Source organism: Pollicipes pollicipes, unplaced genomic scaffold, assembly GCF_011947565.3.
Source record: "Pollicipes pollicipes isolate AB1234 unplaced genomic scaffold, Ppol_2.1 Scaffold_7262;HRSCAF=8765_pilon_pilon_pilon, whole genome shotgun sequence".
In the NCBI taxonomy this organism is placed as follows: domain Eukaryota; kingdom Metazoa; phylum Arthropoda; class Thecostraca; order Pollicipedomorpha; family Pollicipedidae; genus Pollicipes; species Pollicipes pollicipes.
In genome coordinates, this window is record NW_023597055.1 from 2,632,704 (window position 1) to 2,654,204 (window position 21,501).

A 21,501-nucleotide genomic window follows, 5' to 3' on the forward strand; every position below is an offset into this window, starting at 1 on the left:
TGGTTTTAAAAATGATCCCGTCCACACGCATCCTACATTTCATCCTCAAGTGTCGTTTACCGCTTCACCAGCCACCGTTTATCGCGGGGGGACACAGAACCTGCGGGCGTCGGCACAGGACGCCCCCCCCCCCCCCCCGTCAGGCGCCGAGGCTTTAGTCCCCCACGGAGACCGGCCCCCGCGCGCTGCGGTCGCGCCGGCCGGCCGATCCGCCGGCGCCCAGCAGGCGGCGCACCTCCGCCAGGCCGGTGGCCACCTCGACGTTGTCCGGCTAGCGCCGCTGAGCCGCCAGCAGGTCCCGCTCCGCCTCGGGCAAAGTACCCTGGGGGGGGGGGGGGGGGACGCGGCCGGATGAGGCGAGGGGAGTTCACCTGACGTCAGAGTCACGGTCACCGGATGACAGGCAGGCAGGGCTTGGAACTGGTGGTCGGACGGCACACACAGTGACGAGCGCGGCGAAACGTAGGGTTCACAGCGCATTTCGGACTTCGTTTCATAAAGGCCTCAAGCTGAAAACAAACTCAGCCAGCAGACAAACACTACACTCGCAGCACAAAGATCAAGTGGCTAGAGAAATATAATTACCTGAACCGTAGCTAACAGCTGAATATGGGACAACCCTCCGCGGCCACATCATACCACGCGCACCATCCCATCACACCGGGCCCGCTCTGCTCACCCATCCTGTAGCTGATGGTGGCCCGATTATGTGCAGCCGCCGCGAGGCGCGGGTCCTCACTCAGCGCCTCCGTGTAAGCCGCCGACGCCTCGTCAAACCGCACCTGAAGGGTCCGGTGACCAAGGGTTACCGTGGCTGCATTTGGATGGCAAGATCTAGGGCTGATTTTGACATCAGGAATGTCCCACTAGCTGCTTTTTACCCTAGGGGTGGCATGACACTACCAGCATTTATATGACCATTTATGCATGCTGACAGACCACTTTGCTGCGACTTAAGCCACACCTGGCCATAGAGCAGCTGGCCCAGCCGGTTGAGCAAGAGTGCACGCCGACCAGCGTCCGAGCAGCTGGCCAGCTGGTGGCGGCAGGCAGCCTCCCAGCCTGCAGGCCGGGCCACACTGGCTCTGAAGTCTACTTGCTCCTGGGGATTGACTGACCTGAGGAAGCAAGGAATGGTCATCAGTTCTGAATAAGCACACCAATCAACAGCAGCTCAAAGGCAGGATTAAATGTGGCAGGAGTTGAGAGCAACAGAAAGTGTCAAAGTCATTATTTTGACTTTTGCATCACAACATGCAAGTTTACACATAGCTTCAATTAAGGTGAAATAAAGGATTCCTTAAAACTCAAGTACTTGAACTGAACCTATAATAGCAATTAAAACAAGTAATTATTCTCATATTTTGTCACATCTGAAATGAATGTGATGCATTTTCAAGTCGCACTGAGTCACAGACTTTCGTTATATTGTTTTCTTCAGATTATAGCAGGAATTTTCACCAGACACTTTGGAATCTATCATTTTATCAGCAGACTAGCACGCGGCGTGCTGTGCGCATGCCCTACCTACTTACCATAATTCATTCTCACAGTCAACAGACTCTCCAGTTTTCCCAGTCTTGTTCATGCTAGCTTCACTGATATCAAGTTCCAAAACGTAAGCCTATTGGTGGGCTACCAATCATCCGCGGATAACCCAGGCCTTAACTTAAACAACAAGCATGCTCAGAATGCAGAACAAAAGTGGAACAGTGTGCGTTACGTTTGCCGATCGTGCGCCAGACGTCCCTTAAAGTCGTGGCCAGTAAATAAAAACATCCAGATAAACACTTATTTTTTATGCAAAAAAAAAAGATATTCTGTTTAATTTAACCCTATCCAGAGCATCTTCCTTTGTTTTTAAGTCTTGTTTTGTTCTCTGCCTCAGTTGATACTTACTTTTACTTCTTTGTTCGCTTTCGAATCCAATGCCGACCTAAAGAGCATTGGCAGGTGGTGCTGCCATCTATTTTCTGTCATTCTGAACCATCAGCTCCCATCGAGCCGCACAAAACGAAGAGGCGTGTCATAGATTCAAGAGAGGTGGAGCGACACAAACAAGTCTTTCAGTTCAGTTCAGAACTTTATGCACCAATCAGACTCCCTTTGCGGCATGGGACGAGTGAGGCGATAGCAGACGTGCCTGCTGTCACTATGAAGATGATATTTAAACACAAGCGAACGGAGCTCGCTACCTTTGGGACCTACACTGTTCGAACTTATCGTGGGGCAAGTAGAGGAATCAGGGCTCGGGGTAATCCCTTGGGTGCCCAAATGGTATGATAACAGGAAGGGTCAGATACAGATTCTGGGAGAACTACGGGTATGGATGAGACGCTGATTGCAATGTCGGGTAGATATTTGCAAATGGAAAGACGTACAAAAACGGCATTTAGCGGAATACTTCGAGGAACAAAGTGCATCTTTTAAAAATTGGGAAAGGCATGACAACGCAGGCCCTCCATTGGTTGCGCCCACGCAATGGAATATCCTACTTTCATGAGTTGAGTGCGTGAAGGTGCCTTTCCATTTAAGGTTCGTACACGTAAGATGGATGGCTGCCTTTAAATGGGTCTGCCAACTTTAAGCCCGGCCAGACATGGTCCGAAAAAACGCGCGAAAACTGATGGAAAAAAACGCGCGAAAACTCATGGAATCACGGCTTGTCTTGACTTGTACACGATAGCTTGTGTGATTTGATCCACAGTTTTGCCGGGATGATTCTCCGTTTTCCACTTCGTCAGTATTCCTCAGCCCCGTATAGCAGCGACGCCTGGTAGCCGAAATCTGGGCCGGTTCCCGTCCCGGGCTCTTTAGTTTTTTCGTGACTCGAAAATTATGCGTTTCCCATGTCATTTTCTTGGGATGTGCGATGGCTACGCTACGTCACAAAGAAATACTACCTGGCCAAAGAGCCAGCTGATGTGGGGTATTCATATATACTTGTAAGATCTCGACCGAGTGTGTCACCAGTGTCCCAGGATGCATGTCCTGGTGTCATGAAAAAATGTGTCATAGCCACAGGAAACTAAAAATTCTCACGTATTTTGCGCGTCGCACGACTCCATGCTGCGAGTCCATGCTCCGAGCGTGCACACGCTTACTATAATCCGCCCTTGTAAAGGCCAAGTATCGAGTCCGCACTGCAAGAGCTCGAGTCCGAGCACTTTCACGGCTCACAGGTCAAAATCTGAGTCCGATTCCTTTGAGGTTGAGCCTGAGATCATTCGTTTGTTGCAGAATCGGCCCGGACAACGATAGTTCCATGCTAGATAACGAAAGATAAGGATTGTTAACGATGAAACCTGCGACAGAGTTATGTTACATTTAATCCAACCTTACCTAGACTTCCACCCTAGGATGGCCGTACTCGAGACCCACCAGGGTAACATTGCAATAGTTGTGAGATCGCGGCCAGGCGCTGACAGTCTTTACAAGGTTTATTGGCGCAGTGCCAAATCTGACGGGATATACGCCGAGCTAGTGCAGCCTGGCTAAACACAATTGAATTAAACTGAAACCACAGGCAGCGACGATTATCCATAAACCCAAGCACCACGGGAAATCGAGCCTCGTTCCTTTTATGTCCAGACGAGCAGCTCAGTCGCTACACTTCCGGACGCGGTACCCCCATTGAGGTAATTCATACTGATCTGCTTAACCAAAATGGCCTTCCATGAATTACGCTACGCGTTTCTTCGACATTTCAATCCTCTCTTCTTCCTGGCTACGCACTAGTTATGCTGTACGCAACCCTCACCCCCTCTGGATAAGCTATTTTTCGTTTGACCCCTAAATGAGCTAGAGATGCGAAACGAATAAGAGGCGTCTTCGACGTCATGAGAAGAAGCCAACGGCATCCATATTTAAGGTTTAACTCTATTTTTTGAGGATTTTGGCGTAATTTTTAATCACTCTTGAACGTAACGCTACCCTGTTTAAAATCTTCCCTCCCTCCTTACTTCCGCTTTTAAAACGCTTCAAGAAACCAACCTCTCCCCTCCACGTGTAACGCAATATATGGACTTCCCAGACCATTGTTGTGATGAAATTTGTTTCAAACTCCTTTATTAGAGCCGCGTTTAGTCATAGCCAACAACTTGTCCAAAGGAGATAAGTTTTGTGTGCAAGTTTTCCTTTTTTGAGCATTTCAACGTCAAGTATTTGGAGGCTTGGTTCAATATTGAAAGGGCTTAAATCAACATTCTGGGAGCCAGGACCATCACAAAAGAATGCAGCCTGACGTCACTTCTCTTGACTGACGTTAATATGAGCTCCATACCATAGGCGGATCCTGAGGCGGGGGTGGGGGGTGGGGACACGGGGCCATGCCCCCCCCCCCAAAACCTCTGAGACTATGTTCTGCCCCCCAAAAACATTCCCAGAACTTCATAAAGTTTTGTCTACTTACCGTCTGTTTTAACTTCAACCGTTTTTTTTAACACAACTGTGTTTTGTTTTAACTTATGTTTAAAATTCAAAAGCAATTCGGCGCTTTTTTCGGTTTCACATGGTGTCCCTACTAGGTACTCGCGAGAGGCACCATGCGCTGGACCTCGGATCCCACACCAGCCAGCTGGCGACGAACGGTTGCCCCCCCCCCCCCCCCCAATGCTCCAGGCTAGATCCGCCCCTGCTCCATACAGCTATGTATTACGTCAATTCGGTGGAAAATAAAAGCATCTCTGTTCGCCAAAGATGGCCTAATCAAATCCGGTCAGGACCTCAACGACCTGGTCTCCCCTGGAGAGCAAACGGCAAGGGCAGTGATGCAGGGTTATGCTCTTTCCCCACCCTTGTAAAAATCATAAAAACTAGCACGGCTGGACTACCAACTAATCTGGGATGTTGCCAGAGGACGCAGATCGACTGGCAACCACCTCTATGCCAATGTCGTCGCGAGACTGCGGCCGGCGTCGGCACCTACCGTGCGACTGGACTGCGGCATCTGAACTCACCAGGTCATGTTACCGGTCAGGGCTCTTTAGTTCAGACCAAACTGGAACGTCATCGGAAACATGAGCGGGATGTCAGGCTGTGGCCCACTTGAGGGCCCGACAACGAATGGGTTCGTTGGGATTGGTTTCACTCGATCGGGGCTTAACGTCTGGAGCACTCGCACCGCCAAACCTCAGAAATCAGGCGACAAATCCGGATGTTTGCAGTAAAGTCTAAGAAATCTGGAGGAAAGCTGACCAGATATGACGTATTTATCAAGGGATTTATGAACACACGTGCATTCTGAGAAGCGTGCAAATGATTGAAATCCAGGTAGCAAAGCCTGATCTTTGTAAACGTCAGGGCACCTGCCCGCTCGCCCCCCCCCCCCCTCCCCCTTCCCTCTCCGGTGAAGGAATGATATTGTTGTGCTGTGGGCCGGGGACAGGGTACAGCGATCACCGCTGTACTTTGAGCCGGGGACCGGGTACAGCGGTCACGGTGGACCGTAAGCCAGGGAGCCGGTACAGCGGTCACGGTCGGTTAGAACGCAGTCGGCCGTCGCCTCTGCCGGGTTCAAATCTAGAGCACAGCTGTCGCTTAGACCCAGTGAGAAGTGGACGGCATTCCGGCCGGACAGACAGGCAGACAGACGGACAAACAGCCAGACGGGCAGACAGGCGGATAGCAAGACAGGAGGACAAGCAGATAGACAGGCAGACAAACGGCCAGACGGGCCGACAGACGGACAGCAAGACAGCAGGACAAACAAACAGACAGGTAGACAAACGGCCAGACTGGCAGACAGTCGGACGGGAATACGGGAGAGCAAACAGTCAGAAAGACAAACAGGCAGAGGGGTAGTCTGTTAACAACAGTCTGTTCGAACAGCTTACTATGCATATGGCGCTCATCGGATGGTCATTTAACAACAGTCTGGAAACACAATTAGACTAATGACTAATGGCTCTATAGACTAACGGTCTGTCACAGTCTGCTTTTCTGTACGTATGTCTGTCAGAGCTCTGCTCTTCCGTCTGCATGTTTCTTTCAGAAGCTCTGCTTTTCTGTCTGTATGTCTCTGCCAGAAACTCTGCTTTTCTGTCCGTATGTCTCCGTCAGAAAACCTGCTTTTCTGTCTGTAGGTCTGTTAGAAAGCCTGTTTTTTGGTATATATGTCTGTCAGAAAGTCTGTTTTCTGTCTGTGCATCTCTGTCAGAAACTCCGTTTTTCTGTTTGCATGCCTCTTTCTCTAACAGGCCGATTGACGAACAGGCAGGAAGGCCAACAGACGGAATGCCACAGCAGAAGACCTACAAACCTCTACCGGCGAGCAGCTTCATATACCGCCAGCATTGTTAGCGGTCAAGCTTTGGTAAATGCAGCTGTGTCCCCAACATGTCCGAAAATTAGCGTTGGACCTATGACGTCACCTGGAAAGAGCAGACTCACGTAACTCATTCGCACTCCCGAATTTTGTTGGCGATGCTTTGCTCATAAGCGCCTCGATACGTCCGATTCTAAACAAAAATGACCAGGGGTTCATCTATACACTTGCGAGCATCTGACATGGAAGCGCAAACGGCCAGACAAGAGGATCAGGTCACGATTGATCGAACTTGGTCAGTGGTCACGTGGTGGAGCCAGTTAGCAACTTCTTATCGATTCATATCTAGATCTAGTCCGAACCATTTTATTGGACAAACTGCTGAGACCAGACCCGATGCTAAAGAGTGCCAATTGTGTGAGCCCTGACCCCACCTTTAAGCGTGAAATTCCAGGTCAACGACAGAGTTTGCGGCGAAAGTTCAGCATGCCGTCATGCTCAGTACGGTCCGTCCTGCTCTCTGACGTCACCCGACCTTAAGCGCGACCGCCGTCACAGGCCACAGGCCATCCCAGTCAGGGGCAAGCAGCGAGCGCCGAAAGTGACTCGCGCCCACCCGGCACCGGCCACCAGAAATGTCAAGACTAAAGACAGACGGCCGTCAAGGCCTTCAGCCAGGCTGACTAAAGACAGACAGGCTAAAGACAGACAGGCCTTCAACCAGGCTGCAAGTAGGACAACCCAGCTGTCCGACATTCTGCAGGAAACGCCGGCTGTTGGACTGTTGGGCTGATGGACTGTTGGACTGTTGGACTGTTGGGCTGATGGACTGTTGGGCTGATGGACCGTTGGACTGTTGGACTGTTGGACTGTTGAACTGTTGGGCTGATAGACTGTTGAGCTGCTAGGCTGATGGACTGTTGGACTGTTGGACTGTTGGGCTGATGGACCGTTGGACTGTTGGACTGTTGGGCTGATGGACTGTTGGACTGTTGAGCTGACGGACTGCCGACCCAACAGTCTGTCTGTCGAACAGACAGACGTTATGGTACGAAACTGATGCACCGAACCTGCCTGCAGCACAGCACACATGTGGACTGTCCATGTGTGGAATGCACATGTGCAACGCATGCGACAAATGTGCTTCACAGCAGCAGTTGGATTGATTCTGCAACCGGGGACAGGAAAGACACAAAACGGGACACGGCAGTCGAGTAACTGCCGGAAGCATTGGGGTAGAGTCGAGTTGCCCGACAGCGGCTTGGCTGGGCGTCGCATCTGCCGGACGACCGGCCAGCACTCGCAACGCCATGCGACGAGCGATCCGACCGGTGGATTTACCCCTGCGGAGCATCCGACTCCGGGATAAGCAACTAGCGGTTGTACGACACCCGTATACTGGTGCGGGCGGTGCACCGGCCGGCAGGCTTAGCGGGAAAAGCCAGCGCCTGGGCCCGTGGTCAGCCCGACACGTCTCTATCTCCATCTCGTCTCTATCACCCGGCCCGACGCCGGAGCCGCTGTTGACGACACAGCACCCCGCGGCCACAGCCACATTGATCGGGAAGCGTCGCACGAGTCCGCACCCCCTCCCCCCCCCCCCCCCCCCCCCCCCCGCTCCGTCAGTCACGGGCATCGTCGGTCACTGAAGCAGCCCTGGAGATCGACCGGCTAGGGCGCGGCCCGGCCGGCCGGCCATACCTCGTGAGTCACGTGGAGGACTGACTCACTCACTCATCGCGGCGCGGGCCGGACTATAGTCGCCTATCGGCATAAATCTGCTCTCCGCGCCGAGTGGCAGCGCCATTTCCAGCGCAAAACATCCACCGTGCGGCAGACGCGGGCCGCCAAATTTGGGGCATCTCGCCGGCCGGGGCTTCCTCCGGCTCTCGAACCGGGCGCGCACCGCGTAATGATGCCGGAGAGCGGACGACGGCGCCGGCACAATGCGCGCCGACCGTGCCGCTGTCCGCGCGCGGCCCACTTCCCAGAGCGTCACACGGCGGCGGTGGCGGCGCCGCAGGGCGGGGCTGCCGGTGGCGTCTGCCGCGCCGGGAGCGCCGCGACGCGGGGAGGTAGCGGCGGCACCAGCGGCGGCGAGCCCCAGCACTGGCCGCTGGCTGGGGATGAGGGCGCTGAGAGAGAGAGAGAGGGAGAGAGAGAGAGAGAGAGAGAGAGAGGGGGGGAGAGAGAGAGAGAGAAAGAGAGAGAGAGAGGGAGAGAAGAAGGAAGAGAGAGGGAGAGAGAGAGAGAGAGAGAGAGCGAGGGAGAGCCGGAGTCTGTAGTGATGAGCTGTGATTTTTGATGAATGAATCCCCAAAAGATTGTAGGTTTTTTTTCTCAAAAGCAAAAGCTGAGTTACTTCCAGAGACAGGTAGATCAAGGTGACAGAAAAGTCCAATGTTAGCAGCCTTCTCTGGAAATGATCTCATCCGCGCAAAATCACGCTCCAAGGTGCGCAGTAATGCTAGCACATGTTTGCTGCTGGATTAGCTGACGCCATGCTGCCCACCTCCGAGATCTGCCAGCTAGCTAATTTCATTCATAGCATCTGACCTTAAACAAGAGGTCTCTATCGCAGCATTTCGGCATGCTGGTATAGCATCTGGCCGTTGGGCACGTAGAATACGTCATTTGTTCTTACATTGATGATAACGTCATGTGATTCGCACCATCATATAAGACAATAGCTTTGATCAGGAATTTTGTTTATCACATCAAGTGTGGAAAACTGTTCTACATTTTGGCAGTTATAATTGTCCTGAGGTAGAAAAAGGGCTCATTGGGATAGCTCTAACCGCGCTCTGACCTAACTGCAGCCGAACTAAATGCATAAAACTGCATTGCATTCCATAAAAGAACCTGCACAATGCTTTAAGGAAACGTGCCGTTCCATATGCAGCGTCAGGCTTAAGCTTCTGAGAGTCAAGTTAAAGCGTTCCAATGTCCGAGCTCGCTCTGAGCGTCGTTGATGAGATAGGACAGGCCAGCTAAAACGGTAAACCTCAGGCACATAATGCGCACCCCCCTACTTGGAAGGGGTCCTGACAGAGCGCTTTGCGGGGGAGGGCCTAGGACCGGAGGCGTTGCTAGGCAGGGCTTGTTGCGAAGATGTCTCCACATCTGTGTCGAGCGATTGAAATGAGCGGTCAATTTTGGCGGGATGAAACGTTTTGCCATTTGTCTACCCTGATTGATCTACCCTACTATAGATCTACCCTGATTAGCGTCGTGACGTGACTGCCCCTGTTTCGGCCTGGTGCTTCTGGCCAGCGGCCAACTGGCCGTCAATGACAAACCTCATAAACACGTTTCGGGGCGCTATCTCTCAGATGATGGCCGCACGTTGTTCAGAGTCCGACGCCATGTGGCGGCCATCTGCCGGCGGCGCGCGGCGGCACGCCCACAGCTCAACCAGCTGAGCTATAGAGACGGCCGCATGAATCTTAAATAAGCCCGAGCCGCGTTCGGAAAGGCGCCGACACGCACGGTACAGGCAGTTGTGTCACCCGGTAAGGCCCTCGTCTGTCGTGACACTCGATATTATCAGAATGACATATTTTCGAGAAGCGAGTCGCGAGGATTGTCTGACACTGGCTTTAGCGTCGGCAGATCCTGTCCAGACCGCGCCCCTGAGGTATTCGCCTGTTTTGGCGCCCCACCTGCCAGCCTGGAGGACACCAAGGTCGGGATGACCTTATCGGCCGAGAGGACAGGGCGCCGTCGCCTTTTTTGGCCGCCGCGCGCGACCGCTGCCCGTGTCAACGTCAGTGTCAGTGTCAGTGTCCGCGCGGCGCTGTCGGCATCGGTCAGCGTCCGGAGTCGCCGGCGGCGCCAGTGACTCAGTCACGTGACTCACCCGGCCGCCGCCGGCCGCGTCCCTAGAGTCTCGCTCGGTCGAACCTGGCCTTGGCTGGGCGCGCGGCGCTGGTGACCGACAGCCGGAGGCACACGCGATGCCACGGATCGGGGGGGGGGGGGGGGGAGGGGTCGGCTGACAGCTGGCAGTCCGGGATACAATACCGTTGTTGGCGTCATTCGTTAACGCGTGTAACTTAGACGGGAGGCCGCAATGACAACTATTTTCCACGGGTTGCCCCAATCGGGCCAGGAAAGTTGAACGCCGCGGGCGGGACTCGAACTCCGAACCCTACCGTGACGGTTAAGATTTGCCGTCATGTGAGTCGACGCCCCCTTCTGCCCCATGCGAGGGGGCCGAAGCTTCTGGCTCTTATTGGAAGCACGTCGGCGAGTGTAAACGTTTGAATAGCTGTGTGACCCTGGAAAACGTGTGTGTCGTCGTCGTTGTCACGTCCGACGTTCCTGCAGTGAAGGAAAGGATCAGCGGGTCGGCAGCCTCTCGTTCAGCGGTGTTCCCTAGTCCCCAAAACACAAGAGGAAAGTCCGGTGAGAAATCCTGTTTTAAAGGCGCGCACATGTTTGCCTTAAAACCGCTCTCTCTCTCGCAGGCCTGTCAGCTGACTGGACACCCCACCCACTGTGGACTTCGTTCAGGAAAGTTGCGCGGTAAATTTGAACGCTGTTGAATGGACGAGAAAACATTGTCGTTTCAAGCTTGATGCTGTAAAGCAAGTTGCTGAGGCAAAGATATCCGAAAGAACATCGCTAAATAGTGAAAGTTTAAATAATTTTCCATGCAAAGGCGGTCGAGGTGTGAAGGCGACGGAACCGGGATTGCAATGAATTGAGCGTTCAATGATTTTGAATTCAAGAATGTGTGGCCGACGCCACGCACGCCACATCCTCTTGCCCATCCATCATCACACCGCCGCAACCGCTTCCTATCGCAGAGACGGCGTTCGTTCCTTTTGCGCCAACGCACAAGGCTGCTGAGATGGCAGCTGTCACCCTGCATGGAAGAATGCAAATTGCGGCGGTTACCACCAAGCCATTGCCGGTGATTAAGCGTAGGTCACCTCTGCAGAGCCGGCTGCAGAGCAGACCTCTACCCCCCCCCCCCCCCCCCCCCTTCTCCCCTCCCTCCCCCCCCCCCCCCCCGGCTGCCATCTCCCGTCCCGCACAATCCGCGCGAATTTCCTGCGCCGCCGGCGAGCCGGCGGCCGGGCGGGCGCGCCGCGACCGATAGCGCGCCCGCGCCGCGTCCGCCGCCGGCCGCGGCGCCGGCGCCGGCCGGCGCCGCGGTTACCCCGGCGGAACCGCGCCACCGCCGCACCGCCGGCGGCGGAAGCAGCGCTGACTCAGCGCCGGTCGTGTGTGCACAGGCCGGCGGCGGCCTCCCCTGACCCCTGCCCGGAACGTGCTCGCCGCGGCGCGCGACCCGCCGCACCGCTGACCCAGTTCGACAGGGTCGCGCGCCGACGGGCGCGCGCTTTTTGTGAGCGGCGCTGGCGCCAAATTTGGCGGCCGGCGGTGGCGGCGCGCGGGGCGGCGCGCTCCTTGTAAGGGCCGTGGCGCCATGTCTGCCGCGGGATGGACCCCAGCGGCCGGTACAGGCCTCAGAAAACCACGCCAGCCGCGCGCGCTGCGCTGGCGGCGCCGGCCATCCACCGCCGTGCGCATGCGCGGTCCCGCTCAGGCGGAAGAATGCACGGCTCATGACACGGCGATGGCAGAAGGACGCTTCTGGCCTTCACGTCGATGGAATCTGGTGGCTTGATCTTTCGGCGCTTTCCTTTTCGAATTTGAAGAAAAGGTTTCGGCAAATTAAAATATGTCATATTCGAGAAAATCTGGCCGTTTTGAGCTGCAGGTTATGTGAATGAAACAAATAGCCTGAATTTCTTCAGGGAGGGCCCTAATGTCAATTTGTTCATGCTCCAACTGCTTTCCGGCGAAATTGTTCAATATCTAGTGAAGAGCGCCTGTATCAGGGACGGGCACAAGGCCCATTCCCCCTCTCGTCCTTAGCCACGTTTCTGATGTCAATGATGATTAATGGAGAAAAATTCAAGCTGTTCTCATTTTTGACGTCCGCATAAACTTGAACTGCCAACAGCAGGTTGATTTGCGATGTTTGTGTGGGTCGTATGCGGCGATGAAGGAAACATGATGCAGTTGGAAGGTGGCACCCGCCTTTAAAGATGAGTTGGGCGCTGCAACCGCCGTTGGTACCTCGTACCTGCCTGATTAAATCTCAGTCGCATGAAGTGGGAGAATGCGGCTATTGAAGCTGATTGCCTTTCGAGCTCACACAGTCTGGAATGGGATCAAGGACGGTGGTTCACATTGAATGAAAGGGGACTTTGTTGTTTGCCGACATGGATAGGAACTGAGTTCAGGAGACATATTCACGTACAGAAGGCTCATCCAAAAGTATTACTAATATTAGCCGACAGGCAATGCTAGTAAGCCATTTTATTAGCTGACTTCGCAGAATTCAGTCGAGTCAAATCCACGAACGCAAGTCCAACCCACGGTAAGCATCAGTGCCCATCTACTAAGTCCATACCAGGTGCGTTTCGATTGCGTGCAGCAACTCTTCCTCTATAAAATGACGCCAGGTTAATTGATTTCAGCCCACGTTTCGCATAAACTTAAAAATACCATACACAGCTGCATTCACTCCTTTTAGAATGGCATTGCGCTTTCACCCAATTTCCTCCATTTACGCGTCACAGCTGAGTTTTGGAGCAAATCCAAATCTGGTTGGCGTTCGTTGGAGAATTCTATTTTTGTTCAGTATGACCGATGGATTAAACCACTGGTTATATGATTTATGATTGCCATAGCGATTTATCAGATCCATGAAAAGCTCTAACATTAGCCACCTGAGAGCTGAACATCTGTGGGTTTACAGACGTCACGATATTTTCAGGGCCCCTTCAACATTTTTGGGCTATGTTAACGGATTTCACCAGTTCACCCTTGGGGGCCGCTCAAAGAGTACATAATGTGGAAAGTGGTCTGCTAACCCGGATAAACACAACTATTTTGTTTTACCGTCATTGATGCAACGTACATCCGAAGCGGTTCACACGGAATTGCTCCTCGGCGAATCAATCCGGCACAAAGATGCACACACACGTGCATATACACACACACAAAAACACACACACACCACACACACACACACACACACACACACACACACACACACACACACACACCACACACACATATATATATATATATATATATATATATATATATATATATATATATATATACATAATATATAGTACATATAAATATACAAGTGCATTCGCCATGGGCTGATTTTCGAGGGAACAGCTCTGAATGTGTGAACCTTGGATCAACAACAGACGAACAAATCATAGGGCTCACTCGAGGAAGCGAACGACTTTAAAAGCTGTGTGGGTTATGAGCGGGCGGGCAAGGCACAAAGCCCGGGGATCGGTCAAGATTCACAGATTTTCATGCGGTCCTGCAGGGATCAAAACAGCTCTGAAGTTCAAGGCTAAATAAGAATAGATAACTCAAAGAGCGCACGGCCACCAAAATTCAAGACTTCAATGGGTTGTGTGCAGAATCATTATTCAAGGCCTTAAAGGGAATGTTTCACATTAGAACATATTAAAGTACGCATCAGATATGATTAAATAAACTCGCTTACAATCAGTGGTACATCTTTAAGTGGAAAAGACTGCTCTAGGCAACGCAATTTCCGTGTAGTAAATGCGCTCCTTGATACGCCATTGCTGAATAGCGTCATCGTACCGTGCACAACATTGATTGAGAGCCAGTTGACGGCCGTTATGTCTGGTAATCGTGCTCATGGACGCCAGATATGAACGTCTTGACAATTATAGTTTGATTGGCCTTGATCACCGCACGACTTATGAAAGGGCAGGACATGAATGACGTTGTTGTAGCGCCATGGGTTCCTAGATGACCTTGAAATAGTGACCCCGATACAATACGCAAATCTTCGCCGGCGTATAGCTTAAAAACTAGAGGGGTTTAAGTCTTCAGAAGAGCAGGGCTGTGAACCGCACAGAGCGATCTCCATGATGTCTGTTTGAATTCAAAAGCCTATACAAATGTGAAATACTCCCTTTAACGGGGTCACATATCAGCATTAAAACCAAAATAAGGGTTCCGATGTGATCGGAAGCCTCCAGAAATGTCAGCTCTCGCCCTCTCCCTCCCTCTCTCTCTCTCTCTCTCTCTCTCTCTCTCCTCTCTCTCTCTCTCTCTCTCTCTCTCTCTCTCTCTCTCTCTCTCTCTCTCTCTCTCTCTCTCTCTCTCTCTCTCTCTCTCTCTCTCTCTCTCTGTCTCTCTCTATCTTTCTCTCGCTCTCCTCAGTCAAGGAGCCCTGACAAGGCTGCCGAGACCACCACGTGATCCCGCTAGCGACGGGCCCAATAATCGGATTTACCATTACAGGTTGGTGCCGAAAGTTAGGTGCCCTCAGTTGGTCTATGCTGCCCGAAGCGTTCATCGCGCCTTCAAAATCGCCAAGGTGCCCACGGACCGGTCCAGAGAAAACGACCAAACCAAAAGCCACCAAGGCCACCAGTCGAGACCACCAGGTGGCCGTCGGGCGATGGGCCCCAAGATGACCTTGGGCGGGACCTTAAGAGCTCCGCAGCCCGGTAGTGGCCAAGGCTTCTGATCCTCTTAAACCGCCTAAAGAATCTTAAATCATGCCTAGTTTGCGCGTCTGACGAATTATCAAGTGGCAGTTCGGCCTCGGCTGCCGTCGAACCCTTCACTGCCCCTTCCTTCTGAAACCCTTCCTTCGTGCAGCAGACTGTGGGGCACCAGAGGTCAGTCTCCTGTGATGTGACACCCATCAGATCAGACACCACCCAACGATCATGATGACAAAGGTGCCGTCAGATGATGGATGAGCTGGAGCCAGGGCCCGACGGACTCATATGGCAGCACAGCAGCCCGTGCGCTGAGATGAATCAGTCCCGTGAACGCAACTCGGGCCCATTTCATATTCATTTTGGGCCACGGACTTATTTGGTATGGACGCATATTTTTACTGGTGTGTGGCGGCGATTCTATGTTTGCGATGTTGCTTTCGTTGTGACATGAACACCCATTGACTGCGGATGCATGCGACTGAAGACAAGAGAGAGACGGTGGTGAACTCAGAAATTCGGCACCAGCTGACCAGCAAGTGAGCAGGTACCGCCAGCGTTTAACGCAGGTTTATTTTCACCATGTGGAAATCCGTCACGCCGGGCAATGGCACGATGCACCATTCATGCCGTTCGTTCAACTACATTGCTCTCTTTTTCAAGGGTAGCCAGAGTGTATGTAGGGAAGGCATTATATTACACTCACTCCTTGACAGCCGTGCCGATGTCCGCGGTGGCTGCTCCTCCTGTGTCTGCCCGCGCAGATCCAGAAACGCGCACCATAGTGGAGACGTCGAGAAGTGTGGTTGTGTGGCCAAAACTACCGGAGGAAAAAACTTCCAGCGTGAAAAGTTAGAATTGCGCTTGGCTTTGTGCGCGACTCGTCTCGCCACTGCCACACGTGCCACGACGTGTCCCTCCACTTACAGATCTGGTCTGTGACGGTCCGCTTTGTGACGCCTATTACGAGAAGTACTATAATTGGGCCGAGTGTGGCCGCTCATCAGCCGGAATGGACGCGTCGGAGCCCCGTTGTTTTCGCTGCGACGCCCCACTTACGCGCTTCACCACGTGCCATGTTGACGTGGCCGTAGCCGCAGTTGTTCCGCCAAGCGGCAACAGGGATCTGAATGGCGTGCCTCTCCGCTGAGACGCGGCACCGTTCTCTGTGGCGATTAGCGTTTTGAACGCGCGACTGGGCTTTGCTTCCATATGGTGATATCACACGAACGCGTGAGCATGATCAGTTGTCATTCTGTGGATGGCGCCAAAAAAACAAAGCTAGCGAAGCCAGACATATTTGGCGACCCAGCTCAATCGGTTTGGTCAATGAATGAAAAAGCCCATCTTTTGAGGTTTTTTATGGGCAGAAATTTGGTGAGAAGGCATTGGTCTGCAGATCTCACAAGTAACGTGACTTGAACATCGGTTGGCTACGACACTCGATAAGCCTGACAATGTGAATCGCTAAAATCGATATCTTTCAATCAGGTATGTTTTCTCATTAATGCCTGAAACGCCCAAACTGAGCAGACCAATCGTTCACGCACAACAGCGCACGAACCTTCTGCAAACATTCAGTCGGCTCTTTTGCCCACATTATTGTTTGTCCTTCCCATTAGAATCTGCTGCTCGCTTGAAAGCCCACCTTATGGCTGCGCATCTAAACGCGTAGCAGTTGGTTGCAGCACAGCTTGTTTAAGAATTGATCTTCCTGCTACCCAAGCTAGGTGCACATGCAAACAGTGCTTGCAAAGATGTTGATTTGTATAAAGCGTGACGGCCGGACGAGGCCGAGCGTTGTAATGTTCTCACAGCCGAGCCGTCCAAATGTTCTCACAGCCGAGCCATCCCAATGCTCTTACAGCCGAGCCGTACCAATGTTCTCACAGCCCAGCCGTCCAAATGTTCTCACAGCTGAAGTAAGGCCCACTTGGCCCGCGGCCGCAGACGTAATGGCAAGACCCTAAAGAGATGAAGCTCTGACGTGCCGTGCTTAATGGTCGCATTAATCGGTGCCCCAAAAGACGAACTGGCGTGGGATGTAGGTCTGTAGTGTCATTGGGACCGTTGGCTGCTGTTCTGGAGTGTAGTGGCATACTCTTGATCAAGCAGCTTTGATGTTCCAGAGGTTTTGCTTCTTTCTTCTTCATTTTTTAAGCACAGTTTCATTCTTCTTACATCTGCCTTGACAACCTAGCTACTCGCAAAAGGGCTGCTGCATCGCAGTCAAGTTCCTCTCTCGTTAGCGTTTGTCCCACGCGGCTGGGACTCGGCGCATGCGCGTTAAAACGCACGGGTGCAAAGCTCTTCAATTCTTCTATATGGAAATATAATCCTGAGAGAAGTCATTCGTCTAAAAACGCGACGCTAAAAAGGGTGGAATCATGACAATTGACAACTGACATCTTTGTTATCCTAGGCATCGACGCATACCAAACGTTTCGCTGATCTGTGTGTCTGACTTAAGCGTTTGCTTGCATTTTAGTGCCACTTGCCTCAGTTTAATGGTACTGTTATTGCCGACATCACAGTCCAGCAACGTCGGTTTCATTGGCAAGTCATCCTTTAACCAAGCTTATAAATAAAACACTTCTGCGGATATTTGGTATATTAGAGTCGGTTAAGCTTTACAACATCACAACAAACAATGACACTGGAATGCATCTAGAAGCACTTGCGATGGACGATGGAGGGGCCAGACTCATCGTACTCCTGCTTGGAGATCCACATCTGCTGGAAGGTCGACAGCGAGGCCAGGATAGAGCCGCCGATCCAGACAGAGTACTTCCTCTCCGGCGGCGCGATGATCTTGATCTTCATCGTGCTCGGAGCCAGCGCCGTGATCTCTTCTGCATGCGGTCGGCGATGCCCGGGTACATCGTGCTGCCTCCAGACAGCACCGTGTTGGCGTACAGGTCCTTCCTGATGTCCACGTCGCACTTCATGATGCTGTTGTACGTCGTCTCGTGGATGCCGCACGACTCCATGCCCAGGAACGACGGCTGGAACAGGGCCTCCGGGCAGCGGAAGCGCTCGTTGCCGATGGTGATCACTGGCCGTCGGGAAGCTCGTAGCTTTCTCCAGGCTGCTCGAGCTGGCCGCCGTCGCCATCCTGCTCGAAGTCCAGCGCCACGTAGCACAGCTTCTCCTTGATGTCGCGCACGATTTCCGCTCGGCGGTGGTGGTGAAGCTGTAGCAGCGCTCCGTCAGGATCTTCATCAGTAGTCGGTCAGGTCACGGCGGCCAGGTCCAGACGCAGGATGGCGTGGGGCAGCGCATAACCTGAAACACACACACACGAATGTCAGGACGCTGTCACAGTACCTATGTTAATGCAACACTGAAATATTCTGTAAATACATGCAAGACATGCCAATTCTAATGAGTATGTTACTTGAAGCGATGGAGATTTTAATTTTTAGATATAAATAAGAAATTGAATACAAAAATCAGGAAGAGTAATTTGCAATACAGCGTCGCGAAATCATTACTTCGTCCAACACAAATTCCTGGCGATTGCCCATGAAGTCGAGACGCATGGTTTTGCTGCTCACCTTCGTAGATGGGCACGGTGTGGGACACGCCGTCGCCAGAGTCGAGCACGATGCCGGTGGTGCGGCCAGAGGCGTACAGCGAGAGCACCGCCTGGATGGCCACGTACATGGCGGGAGTGTTGAACGTCTCGAACATGATCTGGGTCATCTTCTCGCGGTTGGCCTTCGGGTTCAGGGGAGCCTCCGTCAGCAGCACCGGGTGCTCCTCGGGCGCCACACGCAGCTCGTTGTAGAACGTGTGGTGCCAGATTTTCTCCATGTCGTCCCAGTTGGTGACGATGCCGTGCTCGATCGGGTATTTGAGAGTCAGGATGCCTCGCTTCGACTGGGCCTCATCGCCGACGTACGAGTCCTTCTGTCCCATGCCGACCATCACGCCCTGGTGACGGGGACGGCCGACGATGGAGGGGAAGACGGCACGGGGCGCGTCGTCTCCGGCGAAGCCGGCCTTGCACATGCCGGAGCCATTGTCGACCACCAGAGCGGCAACCTCGTCGTCGCACATGTTTGCAGAGTTGATGGTTCAACAAGTCACTGAAATGACAGACAAGCAGTTGATCACAAAGGACGGCACAATTATGACTAAAGACGCACACGTACGAAAATCCCGCTTCTAACAACTGTTTGAAAGTGCATGGCAAAATATGTATCTGCAAATATTTCTGGTGAAATTGAAGCCTCGTCTCGTGCCTGCACGCGGTTTCTTATCTGGACAACTCCCTGCAGTAAGATTCAAAGATTGGCACGTGCCATTCTGAGAAATGCTTGAAGTGTTGCATTGACATTTCGCTATCGTGGCGAAAAGAGCCTCATTAATCTCTAGATCTCAACCCCTACACACAGAACAAAAATAACGCTAGATTTGTCAATTCTCACAGAGCTAATCGTGGGATTTTCTCCGCTCGTAAACCTGTCCAACTCGTTCAGTAACATGTGAACAAGACGCAAGTAATAACACAGTATAATCTTCTCTTTCAAGACCATAACAATGTTTCGAAGGTTGAAAGGAGCTTCGATGAGAGCGCGGATCTAAGAGTCGCGGAGGGGCAGGTGGCCATCGACAATCGTTTTTTTGAAAGTTTAGCAGTAAGCGCACGGCGAGGCACGGAAATAATGGACTTGCGGTTCGGCCCTGCCACCTTTTACACTCGTATACGACACTGGACGAGAACAACAAAAAGGGAGCATTAGCTCCATTATGACCGCTTTACAAATTTTCCTCGTGTCGATCGAGAAAAAAAGCATAGAAAGTATCCGTTCTAAGAAAAACATCGATAGGCAAACATATGCTGAATTATCTCTAACACCGGTACTCAGTCAGGCACTGACCTGGCGAAACTACAAAGCATGGAAAACGAGTGACAACTCCATCGATAGCATGCCAACTGCACAGATCAGAACTACACGATGGGAGCCAACGGTATAGTTTTTGTGCCGGAACTTCGACGAAATGTGTCACGAGACAGAACAGGTTTAGAACAGGTCCGGCCATGGGGTCAAGCCGACCGGGCAATAATGCCGGATACAATTAGTAGCACCATGGAGCCTGAAGACGGTCAAAAGATGCATGTTTAGCGCGCTGTTAACTGCGCACGCTGCCTTAATTTGCGTGTGCCCCAGTCACCTAGCCTAATAAAGCCACCCATCATCATAACCACAACCCATTACCTCAGCGGTCTGACCCAACCCCATCCCACCCTGACCTGGCTCAGCCCACCACAACCACCACAGAGTCGACTCCTTACGCCCCACCCCCCACCCCGTGACCCAGCAGCGTCCCTATCTGCCCACCGCCACAGTACCTGCCGGGCCGCCTCCCACCACGTTATGCTCTGACCCAGTCCCGCTGTACCCACGTCACGTTCCATCCCCCCCCCGCCAGTCCTGCGCCCTCTGTCGTCACGGGACCGCAGGGCGGGCTGGGGCTGGGGCTGGGGCTGGGGCTGGGGCTGGGGAGGGGAGGGGAGGGGAGGGGGAGGGGCACCGGCGGAATGCATTGTCTTATATGGTGCGCGCGGGCGCGCCGCGGCCGGTCGCGATAAGCCCGGCTGGGCACGCCGCCGCCGGCCCGAGACCGCCTCCGGGCACGATAAGGGGCTCAGTTGAAGCACGCAGGCGACGGGGGGCCTCTCCCTATCGCCCCGATCCGGCTCAAACAGGTGGAGTGGGCGGATCTGCGATAGGCGGCAGCGATGACCGGGCGGGCGCGATTCTGACCCGCCGGGGCTTGTTCGATAGGATATCGCCGCCAAGAGGGTACAACTCGACAGCTCTGAGGTTACATAAACTGAAGCCGGCCCCGTATGACGCGACCCTCGACTGGGGGAAGGGGAGGGGAGGGAGAAGGGCGGATAACAGACCTGCCGACTCACGCGGCTGGGGAGGGGGAGGGGGCGGGGTCAACACATTCGCGCCCCATGACACGACCGACGAAAGCTGAATAACTGAGCGGCTTGATATGAGAAAAAAGGCCTTGAGATCCAGGCGCTTTGGTTCTATGAGAGTTCCCATTTCTGCACTGACAATAATCAACCTTCGCTATACCAGCAGGTACTGGCTAAACGACGTATTGAGCAAAATTTGGCTGCTTTGTCAGAGCTCGACGTTTCAAGCTATGGTCATGGCCCCTCGTGACCATGAGCGCAGCTTAAGCCGTCAAGTTTGTAACAACATAATCAGTGTTCGCTCAAATGTTTAAATTACAATGTTCAACTTATCCTTGACGTTCATATACCAGCATCTTCTAACGTTGGATAACGCCCTAACCAGTGCCTCCTGGTATACTAAAGGTCGATTACTGGCAGCAAAGTACTCTAAATTCATGACACCAAATTGAGCAGGAGACGACGACGAAATAAAATGATACGGGAAACGAAGGAGCCTAAAGCAGCAAACAGGATCGGAGGGTCAGCAGAACAGCGCAATACAACTATTACGCGGAATGTCATAGGGCATCAGACTCCGGCCCTACCGCCGGTTGGACGAACGGAACGAGCCATGCCGAGCTCGAAACAAGGCTGTCGACTGTCTCGCACTGGGGTCAAGTAACAGATTTACGAGGGTCGTACTGAGGCCTGCCGCTCAGTCACGACCGGCCTAATGTACAGGGAGAAGGAGGGGGGGTGTGAAAGTAAACCCGAGGAAA

At 52.9% G+C, this 21,501-nt stretch overlaps 1 protein-coding gene, 1 long non-coding RNA gene and 1 pseudogene across 3 annotated transcripts in view; 1 reads left to right on the forward strand and 2 right to left on the reverse strand.

The window, feature by feature from the left end:
• Positions 1-395: 395 nt before the first annotated feature.
• Positions 396-1,687, reverse strand: LOC119114360 (uncharacterized). The gene is made up of 3 exons (XR_005096021.1): positions 1,536-1,687; positions 965-1,118; positions 396-782 (listed from the first exon to the last, which is right to left on the reverse strand). It is a non-coding gene; the product is annotated as an uncharacterized LOC119114360 (long non-coding RNA).
• A 15,705-nt stretch (positions 1,688-17,392) lies between these two features.
• On the reverse strand, positions 17,393-18,920 carry LOC119114392 (actin, clone 403-like; annotated as a pseudogene). Its single transcript, XR_005096029.1, has 2 exons — positions 18,357-18,920; positions 17,393-18,084 (listed from the first exon to the last, which is right to left on the reverse strand). The product of XR_005096029.1 is annotated as an actin, clone 403-like (transcript).
• Positions 18,921-19,763: 843 nt separating this feature from the next.
• LOC119114071 (uncharacterized) overlaps positions 19,764-21,501 on the forward strand; it is a 7,915-nt gene continuing 6,177 nt past the window's right edge. Inside the window, exon 1 of the mRNA XM_037238294.1 lies at positions 19,764-19,776. Coding sequence (XP_037094189.1) covers positions 19,764-19,776 — 13 coding nt within the window. The remainder of the gene's footprint in view (positions 19,777-21,501) is intronic.